The sequence below is a fragment of the Mustela putorius genome, unplaced genomic scaffold (assembly GCF_011764305.1).
Source record: "Mustela putorius furo isolate JIRA1106 unplaced genomic scaffold, ASM1176430v1.1 tig00000095_pilon_pilon_pilon, whole genome shotgun sequence".
NCBI lineage: Eukaryota > Metazoa > Chordata > Mammalia > Carnivora > Mustelidae > Mustela > Mustela putorius.
Genome location: NW_025421280.1, coordinates 40335677 through 40353901, shown reverse-complemented (window position 1 = coordinate 40353901; position 18225 = coordinate 40335677). Strand labels below are relative to the sequence as shown.

Sequence of the window (18225 nt, the reverse complement as noted above, 5' to 3'; positions counted from 1 at the left end):
GTCTGGCCTGGTCACAGGGATGCATCTTAGCCCAGCAGAGGGACCATGGAAGGGGACTTCTCTCTGAGTGTGGGAGGCTCCCTGTTCCCCCTGGTTCCCAGGGGTCCCTGGGTCTCAAGTGTCTCCAGGGGGTGAGGAAAAGGAGCGCCTTCGCCCCCCAACCACAAGAGAAAACCTGGCGTTGGAAGCTGGGGCTTCTTAAGAACTGGAGAGGACACATCCTCTGTCCACGGGCTCTGGAAGAGGACGCGGACCCTTTAAGGGTCACCCCCTGAGCTGCTGCCACACTGGGGATGGAGGAAACTAGAAGAACTTGGAAGCGGGAGGTGTCTCTGGCCCCCTGAGGACAGGTGCTCCAGTGTGCAGCTGGGCAAACTGAGGGCCAGGAGCCCACATCTGGACGCAGATCCGGACATGCAAACAGGGGGGACCCAGCCCCAGGACCCCGCTTTCCAGCCCCAGACCCCCCAGAGAGGTGGGAAGGGGCCTGTGGCTCCCGGAGAGTGTTCGGACAGGGGAGCTGAGCCTGCAGGGGCCCTGCCTTCGGGGGTCAGTGTGCTGGGGGGGGTTACAGGTGGACCCTGGGCCCTCACCCTGCCACATTCCTACGGGCTCCCTGGAGACGGACTGGGGGGCGTCAGGCAGGAAAGTAACCTTCCTGACCCTCTGGGGAGAGACACAGAAAAAGAGAGGCAGAGATGAGGGCCCCAGCCCACCTCGGGGGAGTCTGCCCTAGGAACCCCGCCTGCTGTGCCCGGTGCACGGCTGGCCCTGGGGAGGCACGGGCAGGCGCAGAGGCAGGGGAGCCCCAGAAGCCCGATTCCGGCCCACTCCGGCCAGCCGGGCGCTCGAGGGGGCCGGAGCGGGCGGAGAGCGAGGCGGCGGGAGGCGGCGGCCAGGGGAGCGGGTGGGCGGGGGTGCTGACGTCAGACCCGGGCCCGGGCGCCGGCGGCCGCTCCCCCGCCACATCCTGGTGGCCGCGCTCGCAGCCGGGCCGGGCGGTGCGCCGCGCAGCCGGGCAGCCTCGCGCGCAGCCACCGGGGAGCGGGCGGGGGCCATGCGGCGGCCTTGAGCGCGCCGGGCCGGCGCCGAGGAGCGCGCGCGGCAGGCGAGCGGCCGAGCATGGAGCTGAGCCTGGAGAGCCTGGGGGGCCTGCACGGCGTGGCCCACGCGCAGGCGGGCGAGCTGCTGAGCCCGGGCCACGCGCGCTCGGCGGCGGCGCAGCACCGCGGCCTGGTGGCGCCCGGGCGCCCGGGCCTGGTGGCGGGCATGGCGAGCCTCCTGGACGGCGGCGGCGGCGGCGGGGGCGCCGGGGGCGCGGGCGCCACGGGCGGCGCGAGCGGCGGCGCTGACTTCCGCGGGGAGCTGGCGGGTCCGCTCCACCCGGCCATGGGCATGGCCTGCGAGGCGCCCGGCCTGGGCGGCACCTACACGACGCTCACGCCCCTGCAGCACCTGCCGCCTCTCGCGGCCGTGGCTGACAAGTTCCACCAGCACGCGGCGGCCGCGGCGGTGGCCGGGGCGCACGGCGGCCACCCCCACGCCCACCCGCACCCGGCGGCTGCGCCGCCCCCCCGCCCCCCCGCCGCAGCGCCTGGCGGCCAGCGTGAGCGGCAGCTTCACCCTCATGCGCGACGAGCGCGCGGCGCTCGCCTCCGTGGGCCACCTCTACGGGCCCTACGGCAAGGAGCTGCCCGCCATGGGGTCACCGCTGTCGCCTCTGCCCAACGCGCTGCCGCCCGCCCTGCACGGCGCCCCGCAGCCCCCGCCGCCGCCGCCGCCGCCGCTGGCTGCCTACGGCGCGCCGGGCCACCTGGCCGGGGACAAGCTGCTGCCGCCCGCCGCCTTCGAACCGCACGCCGCGCTGCTGGGGCGCGCCGAGGACGCGCTGGCTCGCGGGCTGCCCGGAGGCGGCGGCGGCGGCGGCGGCGGGGGCGCGGGCGGCGGGGGCACCGCGGGGCTGCTGGCGCCGCTGGGCGGGCTGGCGGCCGCCGGGGCACACGGGTCCCACGCGGGCGGCGGCGGCCCGGGCGCGGGAGGCGGCGGCCCCGGGGCGGGCGCCGCGGCGGAGGAGATCAACACCAAGGAGGTGGCGCAGCGCATCACTGCCGAGCTGAAGCGCTACAGTATCCCGCAGGCCATCTTCGCGCAGCGCATCCTGTGCCGCTCCCAGGGCACGCTCTCCGACCTCCTGCGCAACCCCAAGCCCTGGAGCAAGCTCAAGTCTGGCCGGGAGACCTTCCGCAGGATGTGGAAGTGGCTGCAGGAGCCCGAGTTCCAGCGCATGTCGGCGCTGCGCCTCGCAGGTAGGAGCGCGGCGCGCAGCGGCGAGCCTCGGGCTCCAGCTCAGGGCTCCCCGGCGCCCAGCCGAGTGGCCGCGGGGAACCCCAGCCCCTTCTCAGGCCGGGGCCGCGCGCCCGGCCGCTGGCTCAGGACTCCCTGGCGGGAGGCTGGAGCGTGATCTGTGCCCCGGCCCCGTTAGTACTGTCACCAAAAGGGAGAAAAGGATCGTGCCGCCTCCCCCCCCCCCCCCGACCACCACCAACAGCCCGCCCGACCCCTTCGGGATCGGGGACGGGTCCCTGGTTCCTTTTACACTGCGGGGAGGATCCCCGAAGCAGCCTGCAAGGTCGCTCATTGTGTGTGTGGCGCGGGGGTGCTGTGCCCCAGACGCGCCGCTGCTGTCCCCTCCGGGAGCCACTCCCCTCCTCCCGAGGAGCCCCGGGCTGCGCTCCCAGCTCCCCGCAGAGAGCCCGGACCGCGCACCGGGCGCGGGCCGAGGCGGCCAGGGCCGGGCCCGCGCTCAGCCCTCGGCCCCAGCGCGCGCTTCTTTGTAGCTCGGCCTCAGCGATCGATAGCCCCCTCCCCCGCTCCGGCCGCTGGCAAAGGTCACCCGAGAACGGGCGGGGGAGGGGCGGCCCCGGGGACCCTCGCCCCCGCGGCCTGGAGGCCTTCACACCCGGGCCGGCTGCCCTGCGCGCGCGGTTGCTTCTGGCTCGGGAGCGCGCCCTCCTGCCTGGCTTTTCCGTTTTGTGTCTCCCTCATTTCTGCCTGTCTGTCGGGACAGGCCACTGTCTGTCTGTCATTCCCTCGCTCTGGTTCTGCTCCTGCTCCTCGTCCTTTCTTCTACTCTCCGGTGCTCTGTCCGTCTCTCTCCGGCTGGCTCTCAGCCCCTGGCCCCCTGGGGACCGCGCTCCCTCCCCCCTCCCAGCTGACAACAGCTGGGTCCACACCTGCCCTCAGCGAGGCCGCCTGGCCAGGCCCCCCTCTCCCGGGTGCCTGTGGGGTGCAGGAGAGCCCCTGCCGCCGTCCCCACAATGGGCCTGACCTGGAGGGGGGTGTCTCTCCCTGGCCGCTGGGGGAGGGGGCTGCGGCTGCCCCAGCCATGGGGACAATAGCCGGCTCGGTGGCCGGATCGATCGCTTCTGTGCGCACAGGGGCAAGAGGAGCTGGAGTGCTGCCTCTCAAACCGGGCGCCGCGCCCCCCCCCCCAGCGAGCGGGGAGGCAGGGACGGATCGGAGCCTGGAGTCCACCCAGGGAGCGGGTGGCGCGGGGAAGAGGACCCGCGAGGGAGGCAGACGGGTCTGTGCCGTTTCCTCCCCTCCCCCACGCATACCGGACAACCAGGGGGGAGCCTGCGCTCACACACAGCCTCAGTTTCCCCCGTGTGCCGTTGGGGTGACCAGCGGAGCCTCCTATAAGCTTCTCCCTCCTATGTGGCAGCTGACCCAGGGTGACAAGCTAGAAATGGCGTGAGGAACCTAGACAGGGCTTGTGTGAGGGCAAAACCTGTTCTGTCCTGCCCCTCCCCCCCAGTCTCAGGACCTGGGTGTGCTCCCAGGGGTCTCTCAGTCACAGCAGCACACGCGGCCACAGCCTGCTGTGGGCAACACAGGTGACATCAGGGACCGGAACACACACCCCTGTACTCTGGCCACGGCCAGAGCTGGAAGGTTGGTGCGCTAAGTGGCACTCTTCGAGACCACTGCAGCCACCTTCTGCCTAGTCCCCAGTGTAGGTACCGAAGGGGGCAGGGTGTCTGACTTGGGCGCCCCGCAGAGAACACAGGCCACTTTCCATTTTTCTCACCGCCCTCCCCTTCAGTAACTTCACGGCCCATTCACGCGCTCAGCCGCACCTTCCGGGGCTCCAGAAGGACAGACGGCAGGCGGGGAGTCCCGAGCGGGGGGCCGCGGCGGGCTGAGTGGTGCCAGCGGGCACGGACGCACTTGGGGCGTCCCTTCTGACGCACCTGCTCCGCGCCCCGGGCCCTGCGTGCCCCCCGCAACTCGCCGGCGCTCCGGGCCACGGCTGCACCATGGGGCTGGGCCTGGGAGGCAGGGGCGGCGGGCGGCGGCAGGGGAGCGGTAATTAGGCGCCAGGCAGCGCGGAGGCCTTTAGTTCCGGTCGCTGCGCAAATGAAAAGCAGTTAAGTGGCGGCAAATCGTAGTGCTTACGCGGGGGGGGGGGGGGGGGGGGGGGGGGGGGGGTGGGGGGGGGGGGGGGGGGGGGGGGGGGGGGGGGGGGGGGGGGGGGGGGGCGGGGCGCATCCATCCCCCCTCCCCAATGCTGTGCCCCACACCGTGGCCTGGCGCGCCCCCAGGCTCCCCGACCCCCGTCGTGCCCCCCCCCCACGCCCGCGGCAGGGCTCCTTGCTCACCCTCCGCGGCTGCTGAGCCCTGGCCCTGGCCCAGCCCTCGCCCGCCGCCGGCCTGCCCGCTCCCTGCTCCGGGACCGGCCACGGGGCTGAGCGCGCGCGCTGGGGCCCGGAGACAGAAGGACACAGACAGAGAGACGGACTGGGAGAAGCAGGGGTCCGCAGGGCGGGAGAGAGCGACACAAACAGAGAAAGGCAAAGGACCAAACTGGAGGCAGAGAAACACAGAAACAAAGCTGGGGACAGAAAGAGAAGCCGCAGCAGGAACGGAGAAAGACAAAGACGGACGGGGAGAGACACGGCGACAGAGAAGGGCGGGCGCCGGAGGGAAGAGCCGGGCCACCTCCGGGCCGCGGAGTGGGGTCCCCCAGCCTGGGTCCCCCCCCACCCCCGCCTCTCTCCTTCCCTAGTCCGGGGCTCAGGGGCAAGGGGCGGCTTTATTTCCTGTGAAGCACCTGAGGAATCTGGCTGGGCAGACCTCAGGGTCCACCCCACGGCCCTGTGCCTGCCTGGTCTCCGTGCCTCAGTTTACCCATCTGTAAACGGTTGGGGAGGCGGCAGGAGCCGGGTTCCGGGTCTAACATTCTGAGATTCTGGGACCTGCTAATCGGGCCCGTCCTGCGGCCCTGCCCCCCCCCACCACTGGGGGCCTCCGCTTCCCACCCCACTCCAGGGTCCCGGGAGTGTAAGGTTTGCCAGCCGCCTCCTCCCGGAAGCCTCTCTGGCTCGAGCTCAAGCAGGAATTGTGGGAGAGGGGCTGGGGGAGCGGAGGGGGGACTCGGCTGGGGCGGGGCGGTCGATGAATTCGAATTACCGTCTCTAATTCATCACTGCCGCTGGTCGATCGCTTTGGCCGTCTTCAAATATTGTTTAAATTGCAACTCTGGAGGAAAAGTATTTTTTGTAACTGATCAGAAAATATATATAAAATTAATACCAGGTGGAGGCAGTTGTCTTCCTCCTCCTCGTCTCGCTGGGGAGTCATGGAAACTGAGGCACGGAGGGAACTATCTCCGGGTTCAAGATACTGCAGGCCGGGCTGGGGGCTCTGGAAGGGACAGGAAGGAGCAGGAAAGGCAAACCAGCCCCTCACCCAGGGTCAGGCCGGCACTGCCTGCCTCTGGCCGCTTCCTCACTCTGCAGTCACCATCCCAGGGGGCAGGGGCAGCGGCTGTGTCTGAGCGTGAAGGGGCCCAGCCCACAGGGTCAACCCAGCCCCCTGGGAGGGCTCGGTGTGCAGCTTCCCTAAGGCCCGCCCAGGGGCCCCTGAACTCCGTAAAAACCTCACTTGGAGCGGCAGGGGGCCCTCGCACCTTACAGATCCCCCCAGGACGTCCCACCAGGGGACTTGACCACATGGGCCTCACCGAGGCTCCCTCACTCACTGGTGGGGTGGGAAGTGAGGGTCTGAGTCTCACTTTTCTCATCTGAGAAATGGACCCAGTTAGATGCCCCCTAGTAGGTGCCTATGGAGGTCTTCTGGTCACCTACTTCCTTCAGGGCACAGTCCCAGACCCTGCACCCTGAGGCCACCTCGCTTAACCACCACCCCCCACGCACCTCTCCTCATCTTCAGGGGGTCCCCCAGGGCAGCCGGGATCTGAGAGATGCCTGGAGAGTGGACAGGGGGTCCGGTGGCCCCACAGCGACGCATGGGGTGAGGTGGACCAGGTCTGGGATTGTGTGTGTCCCAGCCCTGTGAGCTCTGCAGACACTCAGAGTGACCCTGGGTCCCCCCACTCCCAAACCGGGCCCTCCCTCCAAACTGCAAAACCGGGCTGGGACAACCCCAGGACCCTGCCCAGGTTCAGGGATTCTGTGCTGCGCCCGTGCAGACAGGGAGATGGGGAGGGGCAGGCTCTGAGATGGGGACCGGGCTGGCTGGGGTGCCCGAAGCCCCCCCTTCCTTGGCTCAGCCACCAGGAATGAGAGATGGAATCATCTGGAACGACCACTGAAGCTAGATGTGATTATTGTGCCCACTTTACAGACCAGCAAGCTGAGACCAAGACAACGGAGAGCAGTTCCCAAAGCCCCCACAGTGTGAGACAGAGCCAGTTCCAGCGGGAGAGAGAACAGACTCAGTTTCCCCAGTGAGAAACAGCGTGCCCCAGGGGAGGGGGATGCAGGCCCCATAGGCTGAGTCTGGAGGGGTTCCCACCTCCGGCAAACGGGGGACCGTCCAGGCGAGTGGTCCAGCAGGGACAAAGGCTGGAAGAGGCCTCAGGGGACTGAGGCCAAGGACAGGAAGATGTCTCAAGGTCATGGCTAGTTCCAGTTTATAAGCAGCTTGGACCCTCAGGCAGGTGGACTGTGGGGGCTGGCTGGCAAGGCCTGCTTGTCTCCCCTGGGGCTCCTCGGAGGGTTACAGGATCCTGGGCCCACGTGAGCCCCCCCAGGGAGCGGGTGTGGGGACCAGGTCCCGGCTTCAGGCATCTGACTCAGGGCCACCAGCATCCCTGCCCCTGCTTTCCCTGGACAACCACCTCCTCACTGAAGCTGCCCTCAGGGTCAGCCTGGGCTCAGCATTGGATTTCCAGCCCTCCCTGAGCCCCACACCCAGCAGCCCCTTCCCGTCTGTGTCTGCAAGACAGGGACAGTCACCCGCCCCCCCAGCACAGGTAAGCACCTGGACAGGTGCGCACAGTGAGGGGCCGATGCTGGTTTTCTTTGATTCCCAAGTCCCCTTAGCCTAACACCCCAGAACTGGGCGGCGCTCTGCTCCCTAACTTCTCTCCTGTTCCGGCTGCTTCTGGCAGCCGTCACCACGCTAGTGAGTGACCTCTGGTGCTGCTTCCCTCTCCCCCTCCTCCTCCCCCTCCTCCTCCTCCTCCAGGCTCCACTCCCACCCCGTGCCCTCTCCTTCAAAGCCGGAGGGCGGGCGGAGGGCTCTTACGGTCACTTTGGAGCTCGTCACACCCGTGCTTAGCATCCTGCCACCGCGTAGCCTCCCTAGATCCTAAGAGGCAGAGGAAGCTTCCTGCCCACAGCTCCAGATGCCCTAGGTCCTGGCTGGTGGACCCCTGAGCACAGAGGATGGGAGGTGGGGAAGCCCAGAGCGACTAAGAGGAGCTATGCGCCCCTGCGGCTGGCCTGCGCCTTTGTGTGTAGCAGCAAGCTCAGCTTAACCAGGGGAGCTCAAGCTGGTTTGAATCCAGTTTTTAATTAAATAGGGCCCTTGATCAATAAGGAAGGCAGTGCTAGCGGGGGAGGGGAGAGGCTAGGCCTGGAGCCAGGGGCTGCCGTGGGACCCTGGGCAGTGTGCGGCAGCTGCGGCCTCAGTTTCCCCTCTGCTAAGTAGGCGTAGGTGTGGGTGGGTTTAGGAAACCGCCCTGCCCGTAGACTTGTCCCCGGCAGGCAGATGTGGGGAGGCTTAGACCCAACAAGTCACAGATTCGCAGCAGATGGAAACAGGGACAAGGAGATGGGTCCATGACGGGTGACCGAGGAAGGGACCTGCAGGGGAGCAAAGCCAGGTGCGCCCGGACCTGCAGGGGAGCAAAGCCAGGTGCGCCCGGGGCGGTGGCGTTTCCCTGCGGCTGCACCCGCAGACGCACCCGCGTTCGCTCTCGGACACGCGGGCGCAGGCTCTGGCTCAGGAAGCCCATCCGTTGTGCTCGGATCTGGATCTGGCGTGTTGGGGGCCGGGCCCCCCCTCTCCCCCAGACCCGGGCAGGCGACTGGGTCATCCCTGCGCCCCCAGCTGGGCCCGCCGGAACACCTGTCTCGCGCGCCTCTAGTTACTGTCCGACTCCACTCCCCGGTGCTTGCGGTGGAGAAAGGGTCGCACCCAACCACGGTGACTGGGGAGCCCGAACCGCGCTTCTCCGAACGCCAGGCGCATCCGCCCGCGAGCTCGGGAAGCGTCAGGGCCTCGGTTTCTCCCAAAAGGCGAGCGCCGCCGGGCATTGCCGTGGAGACCGGCCACGGAGATGTGCCGCACTCCGCGCCTGTGTCCTCCGCGGGCGTGCGGATCCCCTAAACCCGAGAGGAGGCAGCAGTGCGCTCGCCGTCCGCAGCCTGGCTGGACGTGCGGAGACCGCAGGCCCCTGTAGGGCACACGCGCGGGGGCGGCGGGGGAGCGCCGGGGTGTGCGCTCCGCGCCTCGTGGGCGCAGCGCTGGGAGCGCGGACACCAAGCGCGGGCTCCCCGGGACTGCGGCGGGGGTGCTTCGCGTGAGCCTGGGGTGGTGGCGGCGTCGGAGGCCTGCGACCAACGCTTCCCCCTCTCCCCGCGCGGGTCCCTTCCCCAGATGGAGACTAGAAGCCCCAGCCTAGTGGGAGCGCAGGGACTGGAGAGAGAAACAGGCCCCCAGCAGCAGGGGCGCCCAGGCCAAGCCGCTGCCTCCGTAGACAAGGCTGCGTTATCACCCCCAGTGCTGGACACATTCGCCTCCTTCCAGATTTAAGGGGAGCAAGACCCCGGCCTCCAGGACCCTCCTTCCTGCCGCCCGGCTCCTGTCCTACGAGCCGGAGCCGCCGCAACTTAACTGGGCAGCTAGAGTCACCGTTCCTTCTGCTTTCCTTCTCCTCTTTGTAAAAACAACGTCTCGGGAAGCCTGTTCTGTTTTGCTTCCTTCTCACCCAGAACATTCCACATCAGGAAAGAGAGTGCCTCCAGGGTCATTTGTGCTGGCTACGTCCTGTTCTTGTGGGCCGTTTCCCTCTTACCCCGGCCGTCTCCTAGCCAGAGGACAGTCAGGCTGTTCCAGACGGTTCCGGGCCAGCCCCTGACCACCTGCCCGGGAATACCCGAGTTCTGTGAGTTGATCTGTTGATTGGTTTTTCCTCATCACTGAGGTGCTGGGTCACGCCCCCCTTTCTGGGTTGGCCTCTCTGTTCTTTTCTTATCACGGTTCCTTTCCGGTCATCTTTTTCAAATCCATTTCCAGCCCCTGGCCGCGGTGGCTTCTTAATAGGTTTTTAAAAAGAAACGCTGTGTGCAGGTTGGGGATGGGTGTGTCCGTGCACCGGCTCCGCTTCCCCGTGCGAGGGTGTCCGAATGGGGGGGTCTCCACGGCCCACAGTCCGAGTGGGAGCCACCCCGACGACACCCCAGTCCCCTACCCTCAGGCACTGCAGCCCCCAAATGGAGTCCCGGAGGGGTTCCTGCGGAAACGTTCATTTTCCGCTAAGTCTTTGAAAGGCTCAGAACTAATTTGAAAACGTGGCCATTAAGATCCCATCTGGGGAGCAGTGGAGGGGGGGGGAAGGCCGGCCACTGGCTGGGGGAGAGGTGGGGGGGCAGGCAGGGCAGGGGATGGGGACGGAGAGCGGCCGGCCGAGGGCACATGAGGAGGCTGAGGCCTGAGGGTCCTCGCCTGGGGGCAGGGGTCTGTCTGTGCACCTGTCTCCTTGGAGATGACTCCGCGCCCACCATGGGGACCCCTTTGGGCTCCCCCAGGGGTACAGGGTATAGATAAAGAGGGTCCATGTAGCGACTCCAGGTCCCCTTAGGGACTAGCTGTGTGACCTTGGGCAAGTCACCCACCATCTCTGGGCTGCGGAGGCCATAGGGCAGGCTTCAGGGCAGCTCAGGCCAGTGGGGACAAGCCATCAGGGTGGGGGCATCAGGGCTCCCCACATCTGGGCCTGGGCAGCTGGTGGCTGGGGCAGGACGTGTCGCCAAGGAAACCAGTCATCATCCCAGCCGGAGACCAGGCTCCGTATTGAATTGTCTGCTCCTCAAAGCCTAAGTTGAGCACAGGAGGTGGCCCAAAGGGGAGGGGCAGCGGCTCCAGCTCCAGCGCCGCCCACACCCCCCATCCTGAGCCCAGGTGCAGGGGTGCAGGGGAGAGGGCAAGCAGAGGGGCCGAGGTGTTGCCCTGGGCATGGCACAGATGGAGGGACACAGAGGGACAGGTGCCCCCATGGCTGAATTCTGCTGCTGCGGCCCAGCTCCTGTCCCTCCATGTCAAACCCAGCCCTGAGCCGCTCTGGCTCATTCCTCTTGCCCTCCGGGCATCACTAGACACCCTCCCCCGCCCCGTCCAAGACCTGGGCTAGATAGCCAGGCCCACCCTGCACTCCTAGCTCTGTCCCCTGCTGGAGCGTCCCACATGGGCTCCCGGCTGCCCCTCCCAGCCCCCCCCCCAGCCACCGCACACCTCCACCTCCACCTCCACCGCTCCCTGCTCCAAGCCGGGTCAGCCCCGGCTTTCCCTCGTCCCTGGGATCATTAGTGACCCCTCTCAGACACCAGAGCTCGGCTGGCAAGTGAGGTCGCCCTGCCCCCAGCTGTCCCCAGCAGCCCCTGGCACACAGCAGCTGCTTGACAAAAGCATGAAGCAGGCCTGGAGGAAGGGACGGGGGCCCAGGGTCCCACCTGGGTGCTCCTCTGGAAGGCAACTCGATGCTCCAACCCCCTGCCCCGGGGCTCCCTCCTGCCCACAGACAGGGACCTCGGGGTCACGGGGTCCCCGTGCTCACCCGATAAAGCACGAAACCAGTGTGCACAGTGTGCGTGCAAGACCCCAAGCCAAGACCCTGTGTCCGCACGGACGGGGCAGGCAGCCAGGAGCCGGAGGGTCCGCATGGTCCCCGGGCCACAGGCCCCGCTCAGACACAGTGAGCCAGGAGGGGGCCGGGCACATCTCTGCTGCCACCAGCCTCTTCACATCACACCGCCAGGTTTTCCTGCGCCTCCTGGACATGCAGAAGTCTGCCGGGCCCCCGGGCCTTCCCACACACCCTCAGGGCTCTCCCCTCCTCACCCCTCCAGACACCCGCGCCACTGCGCACAGCCCAGCCCTTCACGTGCACCGATGGCTCTCGCTGGGGTGGCACAGGATGTCCCAGTTGCTTGCCTCAATCACACATCACCCTCCACCCCGCCAGGTGTTTGTGGTGGCCCCACGTGGACACCCCACAGGATGAGGGGGACAGGAAGATGCCCGCGTGGGCAGCCCACTGGAGCGGCACTGCCCCGCCCCCAGGCACCTGCTCCTGCCTGGTTCTGTGGCCCAGACAGTGTACCTCTGGGAGCCAGGATGGGAGGGGGGGGGGGGGAGGGGGAGGAGAGGGAGATGGGAGTGGGGGAGGGAGGAGGCCATTAGGTGACCTTGGGGGAACAGGTGCAACCGGCTCCCTCCCAGGGACCTGATCCTCTTCATCCGCGGAGGTGAGTGGCCTGGAGGCCCCGGCTGCTCCCTCCCTGACATCAGGTGGACTCCCTGACCCCCTGCTGGGGGTGCTCGGGGGTCCGCTCCCCTGAGCGGCCCACCCACGGGCCAGTGGCTGGCTGTGTCTCCCTGGGCGAGTCTGGGCTGAACCCCCTCCCTGCTCCCACCCCCTCCCAGGAGGGCGGGGAGACGTGCCAGTCACTGGACAAACGGAGAAACGCTGCCAGCCAGCTGTCTCCTGGGGCCCACCCCGCGCTGGGCAGCAGAGGGGACTCAGGCTCAGGCTTGAGCCCAGGAGGTCAGGACTGGGGGCTCCCGGGGAGCAGCGAGCCAGGCTCCTCTGGGGTGACCGCTGCGGGGACCTTGAGAGGTGGGTCGGACTTCTCGGGCTGGGGCAGGGTCTCCATCTGTGCCTCTCTGGGAAGATTCTGGGAGAGATGCAGAGGCCTGAGGCCAGACCTGAGGTGGGGGTGGGGACCTCATGGCCCTGTGACCCTCCATGGGTCTCAACACCTCATCTCAGCCCCACCATGACATTCAAGACTTTTCTGGCTCAATCCCTTCCCGTAGCTGGGAAGGCCCAGGCCATGCGAAGGTTTCCATCTGGAGCCTGAGGCCCCCCCAGTGCACCTCCGCCCTCCTGCCTGGACCCCTGCCCAGGGCCGGGGTGGCCAGCTGGCCGGGGCCCTTCGTGGCTCCCTTGCCGGTGCCCATCAGGGGCTTGGCCCCGGGAGGGGGGGACCCGGGTCTCCTCTGGAGCACCTGGGATCTTATCCCAGGGCCTCTGAGAACCCCCCCAGGACCCAGCCGCACCCCAGACCCTCTTCATCCCCGGACTCCAGAAAGAGCTAGAGCGGTAGGAGTGTGGGGCGCTAGTTGTTCTAGGATCAGAACATCTCAGAATCAGTGGGGTGTTGTTTTTTTTGTTTTTAGATTCTATTTACTTATTTGTGGGAGCACAAGCAGGGGAGGGGCAGGCAGAGTGAGAGGGAGCAGCAGACTCCCTGCTGGGTGCATCCCAACACCCCGATCATGACCCAGCCAACGGCAGACTCCTCACCCACGGAGTCCCCCAGGCTTCCCAGAGTCAGTGGGTTTTAGTCCCTGGAGGCCTAGAGGGCGAACCCAGACCCACAGTCCGCGGGGCCCCTGGACGGAGGGGTCACTGCGGTGCTCCATCAACATAAAGAAAAGAAAGGAAGCAGCGTCCCAGGCCGGAGGACCTGTTGGGGGGCACTGACTTGCCCCTGGTCCCCCAAGCTTGTCTGGTAGCTCCCCCAGGGGCCGTGGCAACCCTGGTGGGTGGCGAGGGTCTGTGTCTGGGGCCACTCCCCGCCCCCCAACCACAGGCTGGGAGCCCCTGGTGAGGGACACAGGGTTGAGTCCTCCTGAGCTGGGCACATAGGTGGTGGCCCTGCGGCAGGCCCCGCGGTGTGGACCCGGTTACTGGAGGAGGTGCTGGGTGCGGGCGAGGCCAACAGGAGGCGGGACGGATGGGGGAGGCCATAGGGAGAGGCGATATGGAGGTGGTGGCAGGGGAGGGGGGACGGAGGTGGTGGGGGTGTGGCGAGGGGGGCCCAGGCGGGGGCGGGGGCGGTGTGGGCAGAAGCAATACTGATGGAGGAGGCCCTGCCGGTAGAAGGGGGCGCGGGGAAGGGATGGCGGAGCGGGGGAGGGAGGGGGAAGCCACAGGGGCAGTCCCCAGTGGAGGTCTTCCTGGAAGAGGTGGCCACGGCGGCATCGCAGTAGGAGGCTGGTGGCTGGCACTGTGGGTGAGTGCAGGCTTCCCCGCGAGGCGCTCTTCCAGCCCCGCTCTGGGTCAGTCCCTGTCTGCCAGCCTGGGCTGTCAGTTCTGTAAAGGGGCCCAGGGGACACAAAGACCGCCGCGCTGGGCCCGTGGGAGTGCGCTTGGGCACCAGCCAGGATGCTCTTGAGGGGAAGGTGGCCATGCTGATGGGGGAGGGTTGGGGCCGCCCCCCTCCGACTGGCACTCACACCCCTGGGCCTCCAGGCTGGGCTCCGGGGGGCTGTGGGGGATGGAAACCAGGACAAAAGCTCCTCCGGTAAACAGCTCTGACGGGGCCCAGATCGATTCGGGCTGTGAGGAGCTGTAATTAGATTGAACACGGGCATGGGGGTGGGGGGAGCCTCTTTTTGCTGTGATCGACAAAACACCAAGTTTTTTCATGACTCTGCTTGGCCCGGCCCCTCCCCCAGCCCCTGCCTCTGGGGCCCCCATTAGGCTCTTGATTGGAGAAGCGGAAGCAGTGGGAGAGAGGGGAACCTGGTCTTCACGCCCTCCCATTCCGGCCCATCGCTGTGGCTCTTGCACTGGCCCCGGCTGGACTTGGGCAAGGGCCTTACCCTCTCTGAGTGAACTAGGACAACACCTGCCTACTGGGTCGACAAGAGACACGCAAGGCTCTTGTGAGCTTGCTTTCTTTTCTTTTTTCTTACATAAGCTCTACGCCCAGTGGGTCTTGAACTCAGGACCCCGAGGTGGAGAGTTCCTGCTCTGTGCACCGAGCCAGCCAGGCGTCCCTCTGGTATCTCGGTCCCCACTGCAGACGTGCGATGAATTGGGGAGTAAAGTGAAGGAACAAGGGATGTGCACATTAGCCGAAGATGACAGCTGCTGGGCAGGCAGGGCCTCTGCTGAAATTCAAAGCCTAGGCCTGAGTCTTGACTCCTGCCCTGGACTTGATGCCGGAGACTCCACTTTCTCTTTGAAAGAATGGGGGACCTCGCCCCTTCCCTGCCCCCCCCCAAGGTGGCCAAGTTCCAAAGAGATGGGAGATCAGGCCCCTTCCTGGCCCTCCCTTCCAGGGTCTCTCTCTCTCTTTTTTTTTTTAAGATTTATTTATTTATTTGACAGAGAGATAGGCAGAGGCAGGCAGAGAGAGAGAGAGGGAGAAGCAGGCTCCCCGCTGACCAGAGAGCCCGATGCGGGGCTCGATGCCAGGACCCTGGGACCAGGACCTGAGGCCCAGCCCACTGAGCCACCCAAGTGCCCCAACTTCCAGCGTCTCTTAACGCAGACAAAATAGAGCTCAGGTCCTTGTCCCCTCTTCTGCACACGAAGGGCCCCCTGGAGCACAGCTCCCTGCCCGCTCCCCTGGCCATCCTTCCGGACGCCCACCTCACCCCACCACACCCTTCCCTCCGTGGGCTTCTCGGTGTCGAGAGGAACACAGTCTTTTGGCTGAACCCGTATTCAGCTTACATTATTATGCTTTTGGCGAACGCTGCCCACCTCCGAGTCACACAGAGTGCTCAGAGGCGTCTTTCTTTCGTGTACAACTCTTTGTTTTTCCAGGAGTTAGTAGTCGCCGATTACTGGTTCTTCCCACGCTCCCCAGCAAGACACAGAAAGACTCACCATGACCTTCCACACGTTAGGCCGTGTCCCCTTGCCCCTTGGCTTGGTGCTGGGTGGGGCAGACCCCCGGGGCCATCCCGGTCTTTGAGGCTCGGCCCTCCCCATCACCTGGAGGATCCGCTCCTTTTCCTATAAGGAAATCACACCTCCTGAAGTCACAATTGCCTTTTTTAATTTACCTCCTCGTTTTGCTGAAACACATCCTCCAGGAGTCTTCTGAGAAAGGGTGCCCAGGAGTCAACTTTTGGAGACTTTCATCAGTCTGACTCGGTCTCCAGGCCGCCCTCCTGCTTGACGCCCGGCGAGCACACGATTCCAGCTGAACCGAATCTCCCTCAGAATTTCGAAGACATTGTTTCCCTGCCTCCTAGTTTTTGAGAAGCCAAAGCCACCAGGACTCTTAGGCCCTCCCGGGACGTCTGGCTTTCCTCTCTGGGAACTTTTAGTTTCCTCTCTTTATTGTACGTCTCAGAAATCTCACAAGGACGAGCCTCAGGGAATATCTTTGTTCACCCATTCAGCCGCACGCCATTGGCTCTTAAGCGGGACTCTCGCGTGTCCTTCAAACATGGATTTTTTTTTTTTCATTATTTACTTGGGAATCTCTTCCTCCAGTTTTCGAATCGGAGGACAGGCCCGGCCAGTCCACACTCCGTTGTTCCCTTTCTCGCGTCTCCCATCTCAGCACCTGCCTTGCCCCGCTGCCGGGGATACTCGCTCAGTGCCGGATCCTGTTCTTGTTTCGTGGGTACAGCCCTCCTCCGCTCCGGGAGAGTCTGCTACAGCTTCCCCGCCTGCTTTTCCTCCTACGGGTCCTCGCACTGTCCCTCCCCTCCCCCTCCCTCCCTCCCCCTCCCTCCCCCTCCCCCTCCCTCCCCCTCCCTTCCCTCCCCTCCCCCTTCCCCCTCCCCACCCCTCCCTCTTTCCCTCCCCTTTTCCCCCTCCCCACCCTTCCTTCTTTCTCTATCTCCTTCTGTCTCGCCCCCTCTTCCCTCTCTCTCTCTCTCATTAGAGGCTTTTCTAAACTGTCCAGTAATCTCCAAATATCACCTTTATTTAATCATAAAACCTGAAAGCCCTGAAGCGCCATGTGTTTCAGGTCAGGGGGAGACAGGGCGTGAAGTGGGGTGTCGGCCCTCTCCTCCCGGGAGAACCCCTTGTCCCTGAGAAATGAGCCACAATACAGGGAACATTAATCTATTTCTGCAGACCTGTGTGGACATTGATCTGGCACGCCATCTGGCTCAGACTCTTCTGGAACCAAAAAAAAGCCCGTTTGGTGTGTAGTCCCAGTGGGTCACCAGGGCTGGGGGCAGGGCTCTCCTGGTGTAGCTCACAGCACCAGCGACTTGTGGACTTGTAGGGGTGACAGACTAGCGGCCGAGGAGGAGCTGGGGTGGGGAGGCACGGGAGCGTGGGCTCTCTACCTCCTGCAGTCCCTGACTAGTACCTGGCGGGGAAGCGGAGACCCTGAGAGATCCCTGGAGGGGCGTGGCCGGTGCTGGCTGGGGAGCTCATTTTTCCCACCCACTGGCCCCACTGTCTCCAGGGCAGGGGTCCACTCTGGAGCTGGGGCCCCGTGGAGCAGCCTGGGGTCCTGCCGGGTGCCCTGAGGTGCCGCCAGCTCCCTTTTGCCAGCCACCGCCAGCTGGGGGCATTGGGGCAGCCTCCTGAAGCCTTCTCCCCGCTCCCAGTGCAAGGTGGGGGGGGGGGGTCGGTCCTGCCGCCGCGGTCTTAGATCCTGCCGGCTCCAGGGGGTCCCTTGGGCAAGTGAGGGCCTCAGCCTGGGGGGGGGGTGTGGAGGTGGGGGGGAGCTGGGTCTCAGAGTCACATCAGCCTCAAGACACGGGGTCCCTAAGTGGGTCAGGCCTGCCCGACAGCCCCCGGGAAGGAGGCAAGGACCAGTACTCCCGTCGCCGGGGAGGGGGGCTGGTTCCGGGGGTGACTCACACGCCCCAGTCGTTCCCAGCCTCTCCCACCCCGTCTACCTTGAGCCACAGAACTCGCGCGTCCTTTCCCGCAGCATCCCGCAGCATCCAGGCGGCTGCGAGGCGCGCCCGCGGGGCGCCCGGGGCCCTGGGGGCGGGCCGGGCGCGGGGGTGCCGGCCGGTGGAGCAGTGCTCACGCCGCGCCCCGTCTTTGTCTCCCGTCCGCCGGCGCAGCGTGCAAGCGCAAGGAGCAGGAGCAGCGGCAGGAGCGCGCGCTGCAGCCCAAGAAGCAGCGCCTGGTGTTCACCGACCTGCAGCGCCGCACGCTCGTCGCCATTTTCAAGGAGAACAAGCGGCCGTCCAAGGAGATGCAGCTCACCATCTCGCAGCAGCTCGGCCTGGAGCTCAACACCGTCAGCAACTTCTTCATGAACGCGCGGCGCCGCTGCGTGAACCGCTGGGCCGAGGAGCCGGGCGCCGCCCCCGCGGGCCCCGCCGCCGCCGCCACCTTCTCCAAGGCCTGAGCCCGCGCCACCACCCCCCGCCCCGGCCCGGCCCGCGGGGGGCCCCCGCCGGAGGGGTGCAGCCCGCGCCCCCCAGCCCAGTGCACAAGAAGGGCCCCTCCTCCCCCGCCTCCCGTCCCCCCCAGGCCAAAGGGAGCCCTCCACCCCCCCAGACGGGAGGGGGTGGCCGAAGGGGCTCCCCAGCTCCCTGCGTCCGGGACGCCCGGAGGGCCCCGGAGAGAACCAGGGCTCGCTGCGGCGTCCCCGAACGCGGGTCAAGAAGCACATACGAGAAATCTAAACCGGGTATTTGACAGAAGGAATTCGGAGCGCAAGCCCTTTGGCGGGAGCCCTCCTCCCCCGGCCCTGCCCGCCCCGAAGTCGCCAAAGCCTCCGCGTCGCGCGGGTCCTCGCCGCGCCCGCCCGCACCGCGACCAGCCCCGCCGGCAGAGCCGCCCCGGGCCGCCAGGCCTCCTCGTGCCAAGAGCCGCCTGCCTTAACGTCCGGCGCGGGGCCGCCGGGGACGCGCGGGGCCGCCGTCCGTCCGCTCTACCTGTAGGCACCTCGACGGCACCCCGGGGAGAGACACGGCCCGGGAAGCAGAGAAGCAAACCCGAAAGCCCGTCCGGATGCCGCG

At 66.6% G+C, this 18225-nt stretch overlaps 1 protein-coding gene across 1 annotated transcript; it reads left to right on the top strand.

The window, feature by feature from the left end:
• Nucleotides 1–1122: 1122 nt before the first annotated feature.
• Nucleotides 1123–17609, top strand: ONECUT3 (one cut homeobox 3). The gene is given in 3 exon segments (XM_045088921.1): nucleotides 1123–1569; nucleotides 1571–2306; nucleotides 17320–17609. Coding segments are annotated over 3 exon segments (1473 nt in total).
• The last annotated feature ends 616 nt before the right edge of the window (nucleotides 17610–18225 follow it).